The 22,467-nt window shown below is 38.8% G+C and overlaps 1 protein-coding gene across 2 annotated transcripts in view; it reads right to left on the bottom strand.

The window, feature by feature from the left end:
* Window positions 1-1,043: 1,043 nt before the first annotated feature.
* Window positions 1,044-22,467, bottom strand: part of LOC116834686 (fibronectin type-III domain-containing protein 3a-like) — a 79,793-nt gene continuing 58,369 nt past the window's right edge. For both annotated transcript variants that reach the window (XM_032796947.2, XM_032796948.1), the window contains exons 11-26: window positions 22,170-22,223; window positions 19,552-19,673; window positions 19,296-19,470; window positions 18,780-18,866; window positions 18,378-18,516; window positions 17,001-17,069; window positions 16,611-16,729; window positions 16,372-16,477; window positions 15,561-15,736; window positions 14,701-14,814; window positions 13,682-13,831; window positions 12,753-13,033; window positions 7,476-7,688; window positions 6,367-6,533; window positions 5,393-5,514; window positions 1,044-3,642 (exon numbers count right to left, since the gene is read on the bottom strand). In XM_032796947.2, coding sequence (XP_032652838.1) covers window positions 3,325-3,642; window positions 5,393-5,514; window positions 6,367-6,533; window positions 7,476-7,688; window positions 12,753-13,033; window positions 13,682-13,831; window positions 14,701-14,814; window positions 15,561-15,736; window positions 16,372-16,477; window positions 16,611-16,729; window positions 17,001-17,069; window positions 18,378-18,516; window positions 18,780-18,866; window positions 19,296-19,470; window positions 19,552-19,673; window positions 22,170-22,223 — 2,412 coding nt within the window. In that variant the 3' untranslated portion in view covers window positions 1,044-3,324. The remainder of the gene's footprint in view (window positions 3,643-5,392; window positions 5,515-6,366; window positions 6,534-7,475; window positions 7,689-12,752; window positions 13,034-13,681; window positions 13,832-14,700; window positions 14,815-15,560; window positions 15,737-16,371; window positions 16,478-16,610; window positions 16,730-17,000; window positions 17,070-18,377; window positions 18,517-18,779; window positions 18,867-19,295; window positions 19,471-19,551; window positions 19,674-22,169; window positions 22,224-22,467) is intronic.

Here is a 22,467-nt window from a genome sequence, read left to right as displayed (position 1 = left end):
GCGTTTACTCCCCCTTTGACAGTCCCCCCCTCCACAGCACCTAACTCAGCCCAGGGAGCCCTCCCTGTGGAAGCTAACCCCGCCCCCCTCCACAGCAGCTACCACCACCAGGGGAGCCCCTCCACGGCAGCTAACCCTGCCTGGGAAGCCTGCCCCAGCTCTCCTCCGCTGAGCACACCAGGCTTGAGGCTCCAGTTGGAGGAGACTTAGAGCAGGGCTGTGTGCTCAGCAGAGGAGGCAGAGTGGAGGTGATCTGGGGCAGGGAGCTGTTCCCCTGTGCGCCCCCACCCCGTTACTGCAGGCAGCCCTCCCCGCCCTACCCCACCCCAGCTCACCTCCACTCCACCTCGCCTGAGCGGGCTTTTATGCACCCTCAACCACTAGGTGGCCGGCTAGAGCACCTAGTTTGCCTAAATGGTTGCACCGGCCCTGAGCACTGTGAAATCAAAGCAGTGGAAATTCCATTGAAATTGGTCCAAAAAAAGTTTGAGAGACAGGAAGTGAGCCAATCTGGTATAATCCCTTCTCCCTTCCTGGACATACTGTGGCTGGGCAGAGCCAGGGAACAGTTGATCTACACAATTTCAGTGAGTTTCCTTTAGATGATTCCCTGGAGTTAACGAACCCATTGGAATTAACTACTGGTGTCTTGCTCTTTCCACTGCACTGGAGGAGGGGAGGGGAACAAATGGCAGCACAATCCCCAATAGAGCAACAGAGGAAGGCATGGTGAGCAGCACAGAAGGACTGGTAGTTGCCTATGGAACTTGGGAAATCTGTGCTGTGAGAGAACTACATCCCCTTCACAAACCTCCTCCCACATGGATTTATCACTTTTGGAACTGCACAAGTTTCATCTCAGAACTTCCTGAGCACCTCTCTCGTCTGTAAGTTTAAGATGATCTAGCCCATTGATGCTATAAAGCAACTTAATTCCATGTTGCTGTTTCCTTCATCCTAAACTACATACTACACAGATGACAGGATTGCCCCAGAAGGAAGTTATTTTCTCATTCACAAATTAAATACACAAATACATATAATCAAATTTGAAAACTTGTATTTTTTACTGGCTGTATTAAATATATTATCTATTTGATAGTTACAATTTAGTAATACAATGCATGGCAGCTTTAACATAAGTTTGAAATATCTCAAAATTACAATGCAAAAAAAAAAATCAAGATATCTAATATGATGTACCCTAGAGGCATTAACAATCTGGAATGTATAACAGTCAATATAAAATCTACATTACACTATACTTTCCAGTATATTTCCTGGAAATATGAACATTTTGTGGCAATTCAGAAGCATTTTATTTTAATTTTCTAGGAAGTCATGATTTTGGTTAATATTTATTCTGAAAGCCTACTTTATTATTTTAAAAAATATCAGAAATGCTATTGCCAAATAAATCACTAGATGATTTGCTCTGTCTGTCTAGGAGTTAAAGAAAAAATCCTTTGGCAAAAGAAATTTGCTGAAGGCAGTCTATTGTTTTCTAAAAGTAAAATATGAAAGGAAATAAAGAAGGCATATTTGTAAACTTCGACAAACTAAAGACACTAATATCTGTATAAAACTCTTTCCAACACTGAAGAGAGACTTCCATGATATAAATGATTAACTTAAAGTTCTGCTACAAGTAGAACAATACATTCAAACACATTTTCCAGGATTTTTTAATCAAAATAAATAGAGTACAAAATGAAGAGTACATTTTTGAAAAGGTTAATTTCAGATTGCACCATAGATCTACTTTTAAGAATATTAACTGATACTATGTCATAATTTAGGATTTCCACATCTGAAATGCAACACAATGCCTCAAACTAACTTATTAACAGCCATAGGAGAAAAACATCCTTAAGATGTTTTATTCTTTGAAAGAATTAGTCTGTACCCAACACTACTATCCCACATGCAAGTGCACTGCCCTGATGTACATGAAATGTAGCTGTAGCATTTGCAAAATATGTTAAATCTGTGACACTCTATGGCATGTTCTTTTAATGCCAAAATAATTAAGATGACCCATTCTGAAACAAATGTCTAAATCTGTGGCTTCCAGCTTTCAAAACAGTTGATGTAAAGAAAATAGCTGTCAGACTTATCTTCAGATATCTAAAGAATGTGTTTGACAAGGAAAAGTCATATGTAGTGCATAGTATCCACCAAAAATATTCCTCAAAACACAGTCAGACATGCATGACAAGTTTTGGAAAAGTTTCACAGCAAACTGAAAAGTCTCACCACCACACCACAATGGAATGTGAACTGCCACCATTTTGATAGCAATGAATTTAAAACATTGTATAAATGTTACCTAAAAATATTTCATGTATAGTTTGATAATTCAGATAAGGATAGAAGAGCATCCAAAAGCAGTTTGAACTTTTTTATTTTTAGGTTAAGAATAGTACAAAAACATTTGCTCAGTTTGAGCCAATAGTGAAACATTTATCATAAATGCTCTCTTTCTCCTTAAAGACAAAATCTGTGCCTTCTCTGAAAATACTGAAAAGATTTAATCAGATGCACAGGAAATTACTGTTCTCTCAGGCACTGAGAATGAAAATGTGGATTGGGCCAACAGTTATTTACCAACTGCTGAAAGCACTTAATTCAGAAACGTAAAGTACAAAAGAGGACCAAGTTGCAATATTACATATAAATGCAATCACTCTGTTTGTACATTACATGCCTCTAGCATTTTTAATTAAAATTCTAAAAATGCTGGCACCTGTCCTTTAACACTTGAAATATTAATTATTGAACCCCAAACATTAAAATAACTGTAAAGTAGTAATATATTTTGTTTTTCTTCTACAGTATATTAAATGTGGTTTGCTCTAGCAATGTTCTGCAGTACAGTACTGTTCTAAGCTCAAGCATTTTTGCTGCTGTGTTTCATGTATACCAAACTATAACAATACTTGATTAAAAGTTGCTGATCCACTACCACTTGCCTAGTTGTACTTCAAAAGACTTTACATGAAGCCGTTTCTCTAACTGGCCAAAGGGCCTAGGCTTTGATATTGAGAAAGACTGGGGGAGGGGGAGGAGGGAGGCAGTTTTTTGTTGTTCTATTAACGGCTAACCCTGATTACAAAGGACCCAGGATTACCCTTTCTATGGCAGTTGTGTGTTCTCTACTTAGAAAGGTTCTGCCAACCCAGTCTCAATGTCAGTCAGCAGCAAAGATGGAAACGTGTGTCTCTATTATACAATCATTTCCAGCTAGGATGTTATTTAGAATTAATCAACATAAATACCCAGAATGGTCATAAAAAGCTGAATAATGACTAGGCTTTAAACAAGCTACTTGATTACAAAGTACTGAATAACAAAAGCAAACAAAATAGCAACCACTGCAAACCCCACAAGAAGAAGAAAAGCAGCAAACCGCTCGTCATTTAACATCTTCTTAATCTTTGCAAATTTAGCTGTAGAATGAGTACACTGTGGAACCAACTCTTGTTTTTGAGATGAGAATACTGTACTGGGACTGTAAGGTCCATACAGTTCTTGTAATCCAGTAGAATCGTGATACTGGCGTCCAGCACAGACTCTGAACCGATATTCACAGTTTGTCTGAAAGTTTGTGAAATGGAATGAAGTCTCTGATCCCTTGTATACCTAAATAATAAAGAGAGTGAACAAATTGCTCATCTATTTCACTTTCCCAATATCTAGCAATAGACACAATAGGCAGTGCAACAAGAGCAGGCCTGCAAGGGTCTGGGAAGCCTTCCTCACCCACCCAATTTGAGGGCCCTAGAAATAAAAGAACCTCTGCTTTTATTTCTAAAGAGTTTCCTAGCGAACAGTCTTTAAAATGTAAAAGAACTAGGAGTGAAAACTTGCCAGTGATGTTCCCCTAAAGATGACAAATTATTTGCCATCCTTGCAAGCCTGGCCTCTGAAAAAACTACAGCCATAGGGTAGTGCCGACAGTCCATCCTAAAGGAAGAAAGCACCTGCCCCAGAGCTTACAATTTAAGATAAGCAACAAATGAAGTGCTGAAGATAGGTAGGGCGGGGATAAAACATACAGTTATCCCTCACCCACAAACATCACATCCAACTGTTCTTTAAACTTGCCTTTACTATTTGGCTCATTTCATAGTACAAGTGGGGTTTGGGAGGAGATTATGGCAGTGGTTCTACAAATCCGTTCTGACAGAGTGCTCCTACCTAAGGAGTAGAGTACAAGAAAGCACAAAGTTGCTTGAAGAAAAAGTGGGCAGACGGAAAGCCAGGCTAGTAATACTGGGATAAGGAGAGGGGCCAGATTTGTGAAGGGCCTGTTAAGATTGGCATGTATGCTAAAGAATCTCATTAACCTTCCACCAAATAACGAGGCTGCTCCGGTGCCTGGTGGTACACTCAGGTCAATAGGAAGTTTTTACACGTGAGATGGAACAGAAACAATTTTAGCTTTTTGAAAATTACCCTGTTCAAAACCTATTTGAGGTTTTCAGTGACATAAGGCATTCAACATTTGCAACAGTATCAAAAGCTTTGTGCATGACAGTGATACACGAAGATACGCATAAAAATTGGAAAGATCCTTTTGAGACTGCGCTGCCCCAGCTGTAATTGTTAAAACTGTTCACAGTAATATAATAGTTTGACGCAGTTTGTTCAAAAATAAAAAAAATCAATGGCAACCAGACCTTTCCAGATTTAAAATCCACATGAGGGAGGATGGTTTATAGAGCCGGGTTTTAGCAGTGGTCAAGAAAGTGTGCACAAGAAGGTTGGGCAAGTCTAAAAACCAAGACTCTTAAGTTTGCCATCTCAGAATTGGTACTTACTAGCCACTACTTTTCACAACTGTGTAAACAGAACTTATGTTCCACCCCCTCCCTCTGGGGAAAACCCGTATCATTTCTGTCTAACTTCCTAGATTAATACACTACTTTAATTCTGTGCCTCTTATGGTCTCATTACAAATTTATAAAATTAGAGTAAGGGATTCAAATGTATTACTTTGAGTGCATTCAATTGGAAGAAAGCTGAGCAAGAGCGGTATGTATTAGAACAATTTAAAATCTAATCAGCCTAAGGCCATGTCTTATGTCAGCTCACGGGTGTGAAAAAAAACCACATCCAAGTGACATACTTTTAGCTGGCATAAGTGTTAGTGTGCACGGTGCTATGTCAGCGGGAGAGCTGCTAACGCCACTCACGGAGATGGTTTTATGATGTCAGCGCAGAGCAGCTACTTAAGTGATCTTACAGCAGCACAGTTGCATTGATGCCGCTGTAAGATCGCTAGTTGGACGTGGCTTTAGTAACATTCAGAGATTTGATTCTCTTTAAAAAAATTCCTTACAATAATTTTTTTAAAAATAGCAAATGAAATTTAAAAAAAAAAAGTTACCTGATCAACCTCTCTCCCACTGGCAAGTTGAAGAATGTAAACAATGGAATCTATTTTCATTGATTGTAAAGGCTCCCATGTGATTTCACAGATGTTTTCTCCCACCTGATTTACTTTGGGTGCTGAAGAAAAAAAAAAAAAAAAACCAAAAATAAGATTTCAAAAATTTTTTAGAAAAACCTATTTTTTCTATGGTTAACCTGAAACCACTATAATCCCTTTTTTACATGATTAAGGACATGGCTTTAGTAACCCAGCTACCCCACTAAGGAAGAAGTGATTCTGAATAAGGCTGTTAACAGGCTCAGGATGGGTATTCAATTTTGTGGTGGTAGAATTACTTTTTAACAGAGATCCTATCTTAAAGTATCTTAGTAAAGATTGAATATGGAAGCCCGTTGTATGTGGAAAAATTGACACACAGCATAACTTGTTTACAATTTGGTAGTAAAAGTTTTTTTAAACTGTTAGCCCCAAAACAGAGGCTGGGTCAGGATTCTTTCCATTTTGGATATCTCACCGATGAAAGGTTTTGCAGGCCAAATTATGCTCTCAGACACCGTGCAACTCTGTTGCAAGACTTGAGGGGGATGCAAAGGTTCTTCTGAAAACATAATTTGGCTGGAATAATCTTTAATCATTGGTGATGTGCCACACTGGTTTTATACCTACAGAATGTTTCATCCCAGTAGGGGGATTCCTAGCTGGCCAGATACAGTCACAGTATCCAGGAAATCTGCACTGCCTGTGTTTGACAAAGGGGATAGATAGGGGAGAGAATCTGTTTTTAATATCAAATATAAGAACGGCCGTAATGGGTCAGACCAAAGGTCCATCTAGCCCAGTATCCTGTCTTCCAACAGTGGCCAATACCACGTGCTTCAGAGGGAATGAACAGAACCGGTATGCTACTGTTGATATTTTACGCACTAGAATTACAACAACTCTTAGAATGCTGTATGATGAATGCTCACCTTTAAGAGATACTGGTGGAGATCTGATTGTAGTGAAAGCATAAACTTCAGAAAACTCCCCTTCTCCAGCATCAATGTATGCCTGGATTTTAAAATAGTATGTAGTGGATTCATTGAGTCGCTGCACCTTGTATGTATGACAAGGTCCGCTGTAAACAGTAACAAATCTAAAAAAAAAATTGTACATGTTAGAACTAAAACTAATTTATGTTAATGTTTAACACTAAAAAGTGTGTTAAGGGTGAAAGGCATTTGTTTGTAAAATTTTATTACAAAAATTGTGACTTTTACCTTAAATTTGTTACACAAGTGTTAGACCAAACAAACCTCTTTTATTGCAATAAACAGCTCATTATGTGTATTAGTGTCATTCACAACAACAACACTGAGTTGTCAGCACAAGGGAGTGCCAATGCCTCCCCCCCACTCATTTTAGGGGGATCTATAATTAAACCTAGATTTGCACTAGGCTGGAACATTACACAGGACGTTTGTTACACACGGTTAGTCATGCACTCTCTTTCCCAACCTCTCAAATTTTTAAGTTAGAGGAACTGCAAGCTTCTGGGGGAAAAGGTGTTCATCCGCTTTTATAATCTTAGGTCAAAAAATAATTGTTCACCCTATTTGTCAGTTACATACACTAAACCTTTAAATTTAGAAGAGATTTTTTAAACACAGAAAACAGACAATAGACTTATAGGTTAATGTATTACGTTATTACAGTGAAACAATTCACAACTTTCTTAATCTTGAATAAAACATGTTATGCAAGTGCTAAGTATTAATTTCTCATGTCATACAATGAATCAGGTACACCCAATTTAGCTTTTCCACTGGAAAATGAAACTGAATATCCGATTCCACCATGAGAGTTCTAAGGAAACATACAAATGCAATTTTGACAGCAAGTCGGCTTAACACTCAGTCTTGATTCTCTCTCCAGTTTTGTGATTGAATAAACTATATCCACTAACAGAAGTGAGGAAATGAATAGTTTTATGATATACATCAGACCCATTAACTTGATAAGATCACAAAACAGGACATGAAGCTGTAAAACTTTAGCAGGCTTCTGAATGTTCCAAATTATACAGTAATGATCTCACCTGCCAAATTTATCCTCCATCTGCAAGTTGAACTGTGTAGGATTGGTAATTAAAGCTCTACTAGGACCTTCACCCCATTTCAGTTTAAGGCTCTGGTAGCTGAAGACCACACATTCAAGATGAGGCGGGTCAGGAGGTAGTGGTTTTGTTTTGGCTTTAATGGAATGACTGAAAGGACCAACTCCAAAGTTGTTTATGGCCTGTATTCTAATTCTTCAAGTGAGAGATGGGGAAAAAAGGTTTGCTGTTAATTTACAACTACAGGGTTAAATAATGTACTAAAAAAGACACTTTAATTGAACTTTACAATCAATAACTGATGTATTGAAATAATCTTATACATGCCCCAATAATATTCTGCAATGATGCAAAATGTCAATTGTCATATTCAAAGAACCAAACACCACAAAAGTTGTAAAGCTACAGTTAGAGATTTCAGAGTTGATTTTTGAAAAAAAAAAAAAAAAATAGCTTAAGAGTTAAGATCTCTTTCAAGTTGAGCTAATATCTGGAATACAAGTGAGACAAATACTACAAGGTTTTCAGTGGGATTTTGCATAGAATAATCCCAAATAATACTGAGAAGTATTGCAGAGTGGAAGCACAGTTGCTGCTGTTCATGAAGGTAACCCATGCAAGTTACAATATTTAAGAGTTCAGAGTTAAAGCAGGTTATGGTGTAATCTTAAAACACAAAGCAAGGAAAATTGCCTTAATTCACCCTATTTTGACTGGGTATTTCAGCTCATCTAGTAATTCTCATTCCCTCTCTAGTAAAGCATCTAATAAACTGTAAAACACAGGCACAATGTGATGACTAAGGACAAAATGACAGCTGTGACTATGATATTCCCTCCCCTCCCTCATTTGAGTTTTACAGGTTAACCTACAGATGTGATATTTTAACCTTATTAGCCCACTAATTTTTAAAATAGATTGAAGGGCAGTTACATATAGATGCATATTTAACTAAAAAAATAGAATGTATATTTACAATGCACATAAAGTGTACAGAATTTAATTTTTACCCCTTTCATCCATCCTTCATACAGAATCACAGAAATGTAGGTCTCAAAGAGATCTTGAGAGAGCCTTTAAGTCCAGCCCCTGAGACCATCCCTGCGAGGTGTTTATCTAACCTGTTCTTAAAACCCTCCAATGACAAGAATTCCACAACCCCCTTTGGAATCCTATTTCGGTACTTACTTCCTAACTATAAGGATAGTTATTTCCCAAATATTAAACCTAAATCTCCCTTGCTGCACATTAAGACCATTACTTCCTGTGCTTCCTTCTGTAGGACATAGAGAACAATTGATCACTGTCCTCTTCATAACAGCCCTTAACATTTGAGGACTGTCATCAGGTCCCTCCTCAGTCTTCTTTTCTTAAGACTAAAAATACCCCCTTTTTTTTTTTTAAACCTTTCTTCACAGGTCAGGTCTAAACCTTTTATCATTTTTGTTGCTCTCCTTTGTTCTCTCCATTTTGGCTGCACATTTCTTAAAGTGTGGTGCCCAAAACTGGATACAATATTCTAGCTGAGGCCTCACAAGTGCCAAGCAGAAAAGAACAATTACCTCCTGTGTCTTACATATAACACTCCTATTAATACATTCCAGAATATTTGCTTTTTTGCAATTGCATCCCATTGTTGGCTCATACTCAGTTTGTGATCCATTATAATCCCAATTCTTCTCAGCAGTGCTACTGCTGTAGCCAGTTATTCCCTGTTTTGTAGATGTGCATTTGATTTTTCCTTCCTAAGTGAAGCACACTGCACCTGTATTTACTGAATTTCATCTTGCTGATTTCAGATCTACTCTTCAATTTGTCAAGGTCATTTTGAATTCTAATCCTGTCCTTAAAGCCCTCGAGTTTGGTGTCACCAGCAAATTTAATAAGCATACTCTCCACTCCATTATCCAAGTCATTAATGAAAATATTGAATGGTATCGGACACAAGAGCAAACCCTTAGGACTCTACTAGATACATCCTCCCACTTTGATAGCAAACCATCGATAACTACTCTGAGTACAGTCTTTAAATTAGATGTCCATCCACTTTATTGTATTTTCATCTAGGCCATATTTCTGTAATTTTCTTATGAGAATGTCACGTAGAAGTGTGTCAAAAGCCTACTAAAATCAAGATATATCACATCTGCTGTTGTCTCCCCTCGCTCCACCTCCACCCCATCTACTAGGTTAGTAATCCTGTCAAAGACGGACATTAGTTTGGTTTGGCATGATTTATTCTTGATGCGTTGGCTGTCTTTGATCATGAGCTCTTTGTGGCAGAGACTTTCTACTTGCATGCAGACATTTCTTAGTATTTTGTGGAAGCTTCCACAAAATACTGATATTTTGTGACTAAAAGCTACAGTTATGAAAGATCAGTTCAAGAATTCAAAGTGTGATTTGTTTTATTGTTAGGACAGAAGTCCATAATTATATAGGCAAAACAAAAGGAAACACCTTTGTTTTTAGGGTGTCCAGGCTCTTCAGGCCAAGGTCCACCTGAAGAAACACCTACCATACTTCTAGCATTCTGGAAACACTACCAATAATAGAAAAACTATACAGCCAATCATAATTATATTTTGCACTATAACTGAAGTTGGATTTAAATAATTTTAATATGGATTTTCAATGCATTCTTTACCAAGAAGGAAAAACTGTTTAAAAAAAAAAACAAAAACAAAAACAAAAAGCCCAGCTAACTGAAACCACAATGCAATGCAGACCTGAAAGGAAGAATTTGAACTAGTGGTAGACTTTGATGGACTTTTAACTGCAACTTCTTACAATAGCTATCTGATGTCCTATGGACAGCACGATGAAGCCTCTGCCACTTGTCTCCTGGCAAACAAAAAAGTAAACAAAGGATACATGGGGAATGAGACCAAAAAAGTGATGATAATATTACGATGCCTTTGTGAAGTCACTGGTATGCCTTCACCTAGAATGCTCTGTTCAGCTCTATTATTTGTTCTGTAGCACTACACACCTACCTCAAAAAGACAGCAGAAATAAAGCTCAGGGAAGGGTGACAAAAGGATTAGAGGCAAGGCTACATTCATATGAAGAGAGCTTGAACAGACTGGAACAGTTTAGAAATGACAGAGGGGACATGACAGACAAACACACAAATAATAGTACAGAGAAGGTCACTTAGTTACTCCTGTTCACTATTTCATAACAGAAGAGGAAACAGATTTAAATCTGATTTGAAGGAAGTCCAAATTAGCTTTAAAATTCATTGTTACCAAATATTATGGATGCTAAAGTGCTTAGTCAGATTCAAGAGTTTTTTTTTTTTTTTAATAAAGATGTTTTAGGGCACAAGTCAAATACTAAACTCATGGATTTAGGAAGAAACTCCACCATCGGCAGGTTATTCCCTAACTGTTCACCTTCCTCTGAAATATGTGCTACTGGCTGCTGTCAGGAGCCAAATAGGGCCAGATGGGGACTACTAGTTTGATCAAGGATCCATACTGTTTCTTTAATGCCCAGAGTACAGTTTGCACTTGGTAACATTTCCTGGTATCTGGAACGCTAATGACCAAAGGGACTTTTCAGTGAAGTTCAATTAAAGCAATGTTACCATGCTGCCCACTATCACGGCCCTGATATTTTTTAAAGTTATTCAGCACTGTAAGGATTGAGGGAAAAAAAAACAACAAAAAAACAGTAAGCTGAAAAACGGACCACACTCAGTCTGAGAGTTAAGCTCAGTCCTGCAACTGAATAAGACAAAATGGCTCGGCTGTAGCAGCAAATAAGAATGCAGGCCAATCTCACTAGCTGCCAGTTCTTCAGGTGCAGGTGGTGGATCTTATGAGGAAGGGACTACAACGGCAATGGGCTGCCACAGCTTGGTTGAGGATGCCATGGCAACTGGGTGCACAGGCCATCTTCACTGACTAGCTGATCATAACAGTGGCAATAAGGCCAAAGATGGCTTTTTGTCCTCCCAGGAACTTAAAAAGTTCTCACGATCCATTTAACTGTAGCTGTACCTGGTATGGGGGTAATAGAGATGAATGACAGAACAACTGCATGCAGCGTTGCTGTAGCCATGTCAGTCCCAGGATATAAGAGAGACAAAAGGTGAGTGAGGTCATATCTTGTATTGGATCAACTTCTGTTGGCGAGACAAACAAGCTTTCAAGCTACACAGAGCTCTTCTTCAGGTCTGGGAAACGTATTAAGAGTGCCACAGCTAAACAGAAAGTGGAACAGCTTGTTTAGCATAAGTATAGTTAATTTTGAATGATCCCTTGAAATGTGTGTTAAGTGGCCCGTTAATACCCCTCCAGTCACTGGGGGGCTGGAGGAAGGGCAGGAGAGAAGGCAGCTAGGAGGAGTTATTAAGGGTTATGGATTGTTATAAGACACACATCCAGTGTCTCTATTCAGTCCATGATTATTAGTGTCCATCAAAATTATGAATAGCTTCACTGCTATATCTGCATGTTGAGGTCCACCTGCAATCATGTTCCATTTGTTCCTTCCCTGATTTCCCGTGATGTTTTTCTTTCTTTCTGCAATTGTATTGTCAACTTCTGAGGGCATTTGGGTGTGAGCTGGTGGAGGAGGGTGGTGTTAGTGTGGCAAGAGAGTAGTTAAAGGGGCAAATATATGAAAATTATATAGCTATTCAAATCTGGTGTTTGGAGCTACTCCAACCAATTTCCAAAAAATTAACCACAGGAGGATGCTAATCTTGGTGCAAAAGAGGAAATCACTTATGCACTGGTTTCCTTAAAACCAGTGGACCTGGTGACCTCTTCAATTGTCCTGATTTAGTGTGTTGGGGCAGAAACCCAGAATACCCCATAAAGTTAGGGAAAGTAGCTAGGACGGAGCCCATCACAGGAGGGAACTGACTTACAAAGACTAACCCTTTATCAGGCTTCTGCATTTTGTGTTTACTAATAAAGTTGTAGACAAACAGAGAAAAATCTAGATATTTGCCTATGTTTCTTCATTCTGCTGTGACCTCAGCAACATACTGCTACAACGGACGCTGTATTTTAGGGCTCCGGGACTCAGTGTCTTCACTTTCTGGGTTGCTTTTTTCTTTTCTAAAAAAGTCAGCCTCTCTGAAGACAACCCATTACATAAATGCACACTCTGGCTTACAGCATGTTCACCTTAATGAAGTGGACTAGTAGGCCAAAAAAACCTGGAAAAAAAATAGTCCAGAACATTGTTTGTTAAAATAGCTACAAGACTGGTTTCAGAATAAAATAAAGAATAATCAGTCACCTGTACAAAGTGTCAGCGTGCAGATTCTCCAGAATATGGCTCGTAACTCTACCAACAGTTACAAGTTGCTTTTCCCCATATTCTATATTATATCCAATGACATCTGACCCATGGCAACATGGTTCCTCCCACTGAATGGCAAGGCATGCTGACAAGTAACAAGGAATTCCCATCTGATCTTCTTCAAGCAGATGTAGTACTGACACTGCTGCAGGCACCGATGCTGGTGTTGTTACCACACCAATATCCCCAAATAATCCAACTCCAGCTATATTCACAGCCTGAAAGAGAGATTCGGTTGTGTTCAAAGAGTCCACAGTTTTCTATCTTGTCTTTGAGAAAGCTACTGCTTTGATTTTGTGCTTCATTAAAGACATTTGCAAGAGGATGGCATTTTCCTAAACATAATGAAAATTTATCAGTCCAGAACTAAAGGCAAAATTCCACTTTAGTACATGCAGCTCACATGGAGGCGGAGAGAAATGAGAACAGCAGCAGAATGTTCTTAACCATTCTGTCTTGCATGATAACTCAGATCAATCTTGTTCTGAAACACTTTTTGTTGTGTTCCTTCAAAATGTAGTAAGCAATAGCTTGCAGACCTTGAGCACCTTCTAATAAGGACATCTGGGATAAGCGTGTAACAGGCCTGGACATTTTCCCAAGATGGCTAGCCATAACCATCTGGGACTTTGAAGAGATTCAAAAGACATTAGTCAGTGTTTAATCAAACACTATCCTATTCCTAGGTGTACACATTTTGGCTGGAGTGACAGAAGATGCTCTCCAAATCCTTTTCCTCGTCCAATGCATCTGTACAATTTGGACCAGAACTGTATCCGTAGTTTCTAGCTGAAGTACTTATTCAGGTGCTAACTATCTTTAGTTTTTGATTTTTAAAGTGACATACAAAAGCAAGCCTCTCATACCTGTACTCTGCAATAATATGTGGTTGCAGGTGTAAGACCTTTCACTTCATAGCTCAGACAAGGGCCAGTGTATATGATACGCATTGATCCTTCCATTTGTCCCCAATCCAGCCTATATTCACAAATTTCAGCACCATTGCATACAGGACTCTGGGAAATTCAAGTCAGTGAAAGATTAGCTTTCAGATAGCTTATGATCTGTAATTATAAATATATATTTAAGATTATATCAATGTGGAATGAGTAGAAAACAGTGTGGATTCACTAAAGTTATCAGTGAAATGAGTTGGCTGGTTTCTACCTACTCCCAAGAAGGTATTTATCATCCTCAGACCACTACACAAATCACACTCCTTGTTACAGGGAATACAAGTATTAAAACAGGAGTGATTTGACAAAACTGCATTGAGAAGTTTGCACAGTGTGCACCCTAAAGCACATCGAATGTTGGTCAGTGGTGTTTTTTCACATAAGGCACTACTGTTGAAACTATGCTAGTAAAAAAATGGTGTCAGAACACTTATTACGAGGATAGTCCTAGCGTGCAAAATGGAGGTTTTTCAGTTTGAAAACTATTCCATAAACATCCAGACCTTCCAAGTAGTCAACAGCAAGGCTCTAAGTACAGCTCGTCAGAAAAATCTAGCCATTTGACTGAAACAGAAAAACATTCACAAAGATTGCAATTTCCACCTGGTCCCATAATTTTCCAGTAACTAGCTGTAACAGTGGTGTGCACAGTATGTAAGGAAAAAGTGTTAATGGCAAATAGTCACCCACACTGCGAAAAGGGCTTAAATATCACTCAATTGTCTCAATACTAGAACAAAACCTGTAGCTGAGAACATTTACAAAACAAAATTATTCAAAGTTGACTTCTGGCTGAGTACTGGTAAAATGGGGAAAGTATTTGAAATATTCCATCAATATATTCAATTCTTCTCTTTGTGTATTTACTTATGTGCTATATATGATGCATGAAATTCTAAAGTCTTATTATGAAAAATTAAAAAACCTACCTCCCAAGTTACCACTACACAGGTGGCAGCCTTGCAGGTTAACAAGGGTGTACTACACTGATCAGGAGGTCCTGCAGCTGTAGAAATCTCTGCTTTTTCAGAGAGAGGGCCAAACTATAAGGAAATACAATTGCAAGAGTGTGGTAATGACACAAAAATAGGACAAATGCACATTTGCTCAGTGATAAGTTGGAGAAAATAAGAGATGCCATTTTATTTTGATAGGTACTGTGATGCAAAATCTTAGTACTAACTTCAACAACTCCTACTGGAGCTTTTTGGGCAGCGGCAACACAAAATGGTTGTGTGCACACAAAACCTCCACAAAGCCTCCACTCATATGGTTCCGCACATTGGCAAGCCTCTCACCTCCTCCCCCCCAAATCTTCCTTTCCTTGAAGTCACATCTTGCTTCCAGTGGCACTCTTCTGTGACAGACATTGCTCCCACCCCTAGTTCCAACCCAGTATCGCTTGGAGGCTCTCTGCCCAACACTACCACTACTCTACCTCTCACATACTGTAAATTTAAAGTGATCTGCAAAATCTAGATGGGACATAACAGAAAATGGGATCACTAGGACAAAACTAGGAAATTTAGAGGAAATTTTTTTGAAGGCATAAAGGATAGTTGAGCTCCTAATTATTCTTTGAGCCATTGATGATCTTGCACATAAATGTCACTGTCTTCTCTGCCAGAAGGGCTTTTGCAAACTAGTCCTTCAATGGGACTAATCTAGAAAGCCACAGAGATGCTGCAAACAATACCACCAGGATCCTAACATATAGCTATCTTATTAGTGGTAGTACCTGTATAGTTACTTGCAAAACAAAAACTGATTATATAAAGAGATTGATTACCCCAGCTTTATTTCCTGCTCTTATCCAGAAGCAGTACATTCTCCCAGGAAGTAGATTGTTCACTGTGCATTCTCTCGTCAGACCCTGATACACTTGTCTATGTTCATCTTGTTCAGAGTTTGCCATTTCAACAACGTACTCTGTTACTTCTGAACCCCCATCTGTGGAAGGGGGACCTATGAAATATAAAGTTGCATTAATACAAAACCCAAGTAATTATTTTCAGAAAACAGCTCTTATTTTAATAACAGTTTCAAGATGGTCTGTATGAAACCAAAAGTTAGATGAATTCTAAAAATAAATTTGCAGATGTTTGGTTTCAGCATCTATTTGAGCTGCAACAATTCACAACACATCTATCTGTTAGTAAAAGATTTATATCAATCTTTTAGATCAGGCATTTATCCATATTATCTCTTACTTCTCCCCTTTACAGGACTAAAAATAAAAAAAACTAAACAAAACAAAAACTTATTTTTGCTTTCAATTGCCAGTTACAAAAAAGTAAACACCAACCATAGCATACTATTCCCTACCTTCTGTGCTGGTTGCTCCTTGAAGTTCTGTTAGTAATACACAGCTCTCAGTTATACTGCTCCACAAGCTATACACAGTATAACTAAGAGCTGTGCATTACAGTTTTTACATTTTTTCCTCTTGACTGAGTTTAATTACATAAGCTTTCAAGTTTTTGAATCAGTCTCCTGATATTTCAGTTTTAGTTTTGTGGGATAATTTTTGTTTTTAGCCTTCTATTTTTATAATGTTTAAAACCTGGAATGTGTCTATCTACAGAAACATTGGTCCTTACCCCATTGTAGAGTTATTTCTCTGGGCTTAGCTTTGCTAACCAGGCATGGAGCATGGCAAGGTCCAGGAGGAACAGCTGATGTTTGTACAGTCAGAACATCAGAAGCCTAGGAAATGATACATGTATTATTTGAAAGTTACAGTTGTGAAACACTGCACAACATTCTTTTACTAATGGAGAAATAAAACTACTTTCAAGGCCTAATGTATTTATTCTTTTCAAGTGACTTCTTGGCTCACCGGGCTTTCACCTCCCTTACTGACACAGGAAACTCTCAGTCTGTATGAAGTACCAGGCTTGAGATGATCACACACATGTTCTCTCATGCAACCACTATATACTACTACCCAGTTACTTCCTGCAGGAAAAAGAAAGAAGATCAATTTACAATCCATGGAGAAGGTTTTGTTATATTAAAACATAGAACTTTTCCCCATATACATTAATCACAGAATGAAAACTGAATCCTGGATTGATTCCATTATGCACAGAAACAGAATTTACCGTTAATTAACTACTACTCCTATAACAAAACAAACATTCTAATTACTACAGTAATGACAATACATCCTTACATGTAAATAGAGGTGAACAATAAGTTGAATTAGACCTTTACAATGATTGCTTACCAATTAAAGTTTCTGAAATTTCTAGAAAATACTTAGAAATGTCTGATCCTCCATTATTCTTCGGTGGATCTGAAAGAAAGTTACATTTTAGTTACAATGAATTTCAAAAGTTTAGCAAAAACATGAAGTTTATTTATCATCTTGTAATCAACTATTTAGAACAGTATTTTTCATTGTGGAATATACTCATGAGAAGTTAAACTGGAATTGTGATAATGCTGCAATAAAAGATGAAATATGAAAGCTTCATGTTCTGAAAGAGCATAAAATATAGGAGAGTCCTTCTATCAGAATCTGTTTTTATGAAATATTGTACACATTTTAAGACAGCAATAGAGTGGGTTGGGCTCCACAGTAAGAGTATGAGGAGACAGTAGGCCTGCTGTTAAAGTTTGGCTACTCTTTTTTGAATGAAATAAATATTTTTGCTACTTATATATATATTATATGAAGACTAAGCTTTAATGTGTAAATTGCAACTTTTCTTGGAAGCCAAACTCAAAGTTAAGAGTGGGGTAATCCAGTAATCTCTCAATTGGTAAATATATTCTGAAGGAATAGCTGGTCATTAATGCATCCTGAAAAGATTAGGATTAGGAGAAAAATATGTATTTTTAAGGATATTACATTTAGGCTAAAAGTTTCTCTGAAGAAAAGAACTGCATGGAGACAGACTATCGTCTATTTTTAGACCAGTTCTCTATGTTATTTTAAAATTGTTTTACTGATACCTTATAGCAGGGGTGGGCAAACTTTTTGGCCCAAAGGCCACATCTGGGTATGGAAATTGTATGGCGGGCCATGAATGCTTACGACATTGGGGTTTGGGCTCTGTCTAGGGGTGTGGGTTCTTGGGTGGGGCCAGAAATGAAGAGTTCAGGGTATGGGAAGGGTCTCTGGGCTGGGGTAGGGGGCCAGGATGTGGAAGGGATCGGGGTGCAGGCTCCAGGCAGTGCTTACCTCAAGCAACTCCCAGAAGCAGTGGCATATCCCCCCTCTGGCTCCTATGTGGAGATGCAGCCAGGCGGCTCTGCAGGCGCCACCCCTTCAGATCCCAGGCAATGGGAGCTGTGAGGTCAGCACTTGGGATGGGGGCAACATGTGGAGTCCCCTGGCTGCCCCTACGTGTAGGAGCCAAAGAGGGTCATGCCGCTGCTTCTGGGAGCCATGTGAAGCAGAGCAAATCCTTGATCCCACTCCCTGGCTGGAGCACGGTGAGCCCTGGACCCCGCTTCCTGTCAGGAGTTCAAGGGCTGGATGAAAACATCTGGAGGTCCAGATGCGGCCCCCGGGCCGTAGTTTTCTCACCCCTGCCTTATAGGCTCATTTCTCTTTCGAGGAGCAAGGGAAGACAAAAATTAACACAAGTTCACTTACCCCATGTAACTTTCACAGTGTGTGAATGGATCTTTCCCTTTACACTTGGTTTACTTGGCGGTCCAGGTTTATCAGGAATTGTGCTGTATTCTACTACCTCACTAGGGATACTTTTTCCTTCATTGTTGCAGGCAGAGAGCTGTTAAGAATGAATATAATATATTGATTGATTGCCATGGACAATATCAGGGTAATTTGCAAACAAAGATCAAAGAGAGAGGCAATTATTTTTAAAACATTTCTCTGACACCATAATAAAATAAAAATGTAATCCCACTGAAAAAACACTACTACTAGGTTAGCCTGCTATTGTATATGGTTAGGAAACACCATACAAGCGTTACTAGCAAATAGCTCCAGAAAAAAAATAAAAGGAAATCAAACACGTAATTTGGCACATACCCTAAACTTATAAGAAGTATTCCTCCTTAGATTTTTTAAAGTGCATGAGAGTTCTTCTCCATTGTATTTTGGCTGAAAACCATAACCCTGTAAAGCACAGAAAATTAAGACCAGCCATACAGTCACTAACAACTCTCCCGGTAAAACAATTAAGAGCAGCAATTGGTCTCCACAATTTCTCAAGCATTAAACCATTTGAAATCCCCTGGGATACTTCTAACCAAGTCTATATGGTTCGATACTATATAAAGTGTCTCTAATAAGGTGAATTACTTCATAAACAGAGGAGTACGGCAACTTCAGCAATTACGCTAGAATTTTTTTTTTTTTTTTTTTTTATCGTTAGATAGTATAGGCCCCTACATACTTCAGCATTTCCACTTTATAGAAATCTGTTTTATTAATTATACAGTGTTCATGAACTGTTAATTTTGGTGCAATATTTCATATTATTACACAAACATTTACACTGAAATTACAGACTACTCATCAAAACATTAAGAAAACTCAACTTACAGAATCTTCTTCTTCCATATCTAAAGTATAAGTCAGAGAGTCATCTGAAGACATGCCATTAGGTGGGCTCCATTTTAATGATAACCATGTTACTCCTGCTTCAATAAACTGAGGGGGCAGTGGTGGTGAAGGGACGATTCCTGCTGTATAATATGCCACTGTATCACTAAACCCACTGAAAAGTTAAATTTAAAGGTTAGTAACATTAGCTTGGGCTGTTGAGAAATTAAAGTGAGAAACAAACAATACATTTTACCTCATTCCGATGTCATTTTTAGCAGCTAATCTGAGCAAGTACTTTGTAGCAGGAGAAAGTTTGGTTAGTTTGTATTGCTTTAGATTCCCATAGTAGCATTCTATGAAGGCTCCACTCTTTCCCTTTAAACAAATAAAATAAAGACAGACTTAAATAACTTTTACATAGGGACTATTTTTAAAGTTAAATTTAATCTCCTCCGCTCTCCACCTTCCTCTGTTACTCCACTAATTCAAAATTTTAATAAAGGAATTAAAGCTAAATATTACATGTGGGCAGGTTGTGATCTTATCCAAACTGTTTATTTTTCATATTAGACCACTTTTCAAAACAGAAGGCCAGTGGCCTGACATTTTCAATGCTGGATACCAGCCAAACAGGGAAACCAGTAACTTTTGACTGAGGATGCGTCACTAGTGGGGTGAGGAGGGGAGACAGACTACAATATAGCAAAATTCCTCGAGTGGAAGGATGGTCATTAGAACTAGAAAGACCAAGGCCTACTGGTAAGAGGGTTTGGAATGTAGAGAAAAATAACCTAAAGGATCACAGGAAGGGCTATAAAAAATTTGAGACTTAGAGCTGGTCTACACTAGAGTTAGGTCAACATAAACTGCCTTACATTGACCTAATTATGTCAGTGTCTACGCTGCAGCCTTCCATCCGTTGATGTAAGTGCCCTACTACACTGAGGCCTGGTCTACGCTATGACTTTAGGTTGAATTTAGCAGCATTACCCCTTGATTTAACCCTGGACGTGTCCACACAACAAAGCCCTTTTTTCTGACTTAAAGGGCTCTTTAAATCGATTTCTTTATTCCACCTCCGATGAGGGGATTAGCTCTGAAATTGGCCTTGCCGGGTCGAATTTGGGATAGCGTGGATGCAATTTGACGGCATTGGCCTCCGGGAGCTATCCCAGAGTGCTCCATTGTGACTGCTCTGGACAGTGCTCTCAACTCAGATGCACTGGCCAGGTAGACAGGAAAAGGCCCGTAGTCAGTTGCCTCCTCGCCTGGTTTTGCGCGAAACAACTGTCAGCCGTTGCTCTGATGGTGGGAGGGGCAACTGACTACATGGCTTATAGGGAATTAAAAACAACAAAAAGAGTGGCTTTGCATCAAGGAGAAACACAAACAACTGTCACACAGAATGGCCCCCTCAAGGATTAAACTCAAAACCCTGCATTTAGCAGGCCGTTGATTTCATGGAGGGAGGAAGCAAATGAATACAAACTAAATCGTGTCTATTTCTTGTTTTGATGCACTCCATCTATCTTTTACATCTTTAGGGTGGCAGCAGATGGTGCAGTTTGACTGCTAGCCATCATCATCTCCTGGCTGCTCGCCAGAAGACGGTGCAGTAGGACTGCTAGCCATCATCATCATCTCCTGGGTGCTTGGCAGAAGATGGGAATGACCTGGCTGAGTCACTCCCATGTCTGCCCAAGCGCCCCAACGAATCTCACTGAGGTCGGCTAAAAGAGAACCCAGGAATATGATGACGATGGCTACCAATCGTAATGCATCGTCTGCTGCCAAAAGGCAATGAGCTGCTGCTGTGTAGCAATGCAGTCCCACGTCTGTCAGCACCCAGGAGACGTACCGTGACGGTGAGCTGAGCGGGGTCCATGCTTGTTGTTGTATGGCATCTGCTCAGGTAACCCAGGAAAAAAGGCGTGAAAAGATTGTCTGCCATTGCATTCATGGAGGGAGGGAGGGGCCTGACGACATGTACCCAGAACCACCCGTAACGCTGTTTTTGTCCCATCAGGCATTGGGATCTCAACCCAGAGTTCCAATGGGTGGCGGAGACTGCAGGAACTGTGGGATAGCTACTCAGAGCTATCCACAGTGCAACACTCCGGAAGTCGACGCTAGCCGCGGTACTGTGGACGCAGTCCACTGACTTAATGCGCTTAGAGCATTTTGGGTGGGGACGTACAATTGACTGTATAAAAACGATTTCTAAAAAAACAACTTCTATAAATTCGACCTAATTTCATAGTGTAGACATACCCTGACATCATAACTCCACCTCCACCAGAGGTGTAAGGTTTATGTGAGTGTAGTTGGGGTGATGCAGCGTGTCTGTGTTACTTACATTGGCTGTTGGCTGTCTTATCAATTACACTAGAAACAGCTCCTGCTGTGTAGGGCATAACCTTAGTTAAGGTAGCAATAAGCATCCAAACTCCCTTGGATACCTATGCAAACTAAGATGTTAATCCTTTGATATTTTGTCCAGTCATTACAAAACTCATTTTTAGTAAGAACTTTTGAAAGTCTTAAGTAATGTTTATGACTGTCTTCATGAAATGGACCCATCATGCTCACTAATAATGGATATATTATGAATATTACTTAGGATGACAAAAAAATCAAATACATCAAACAGTTTACAATTTAACACTGTATTCCAAGAGTAATTTAATGGAATCTCTGTTTGAAATAGCGGTAGTACTACAGATCTGGCCCAAGTTTTGTTTGTTATTTTAAAGTGGGCTATATATTGACTGGCACAATAAAAAAATGTGTATCTACGTAAGCAATATACATATTCACTCCTATCTGCAAAGCATTCATGCAACTTTTCCATCATAAAAATAAATGGCTTACCTCATCCCATTCTAATAGAAAATTAGTTATTTTGGAACCATTATCATTTGAAGACTGAAACAAACAAAAACAAAAGATCAGATCAAAGGTTTAAAAGTAGAATTTCATTTCATACAGACACTTGGATGTTGAACTGAAAGATTTTAATACCGAGGATAGGGTTTCAAATGGTGTTACTTAGACATAATTAAGTAAGGACAATACAAACCAACTTTAACTGTACAGTTCACACTATATCTCATCTTTTCCTCCTGATACACTTACATTTAAGCGCTCTTTCAGTGATCATTTCAGACTT

Source organism: Chelonoidis abingdonii, chromosome 8 (assembly GCF_003597395.2).
Source record: "Chelonoidis abingdonii isolate Lonesome George chromosome 8, CheloAbing_2.0, whole genome shotgun sequence".
NCBI lineage: Eukaryota > Metazoa > Chordata > Testudines > Testudinidae > Chelonoidis > Chelonoidis abingdonii.
The sequence above is the reverse complement of the archived record's forward strand: the minus strand, read 5'-3'. Positions and strand labels throughout refer to the sequence as shown.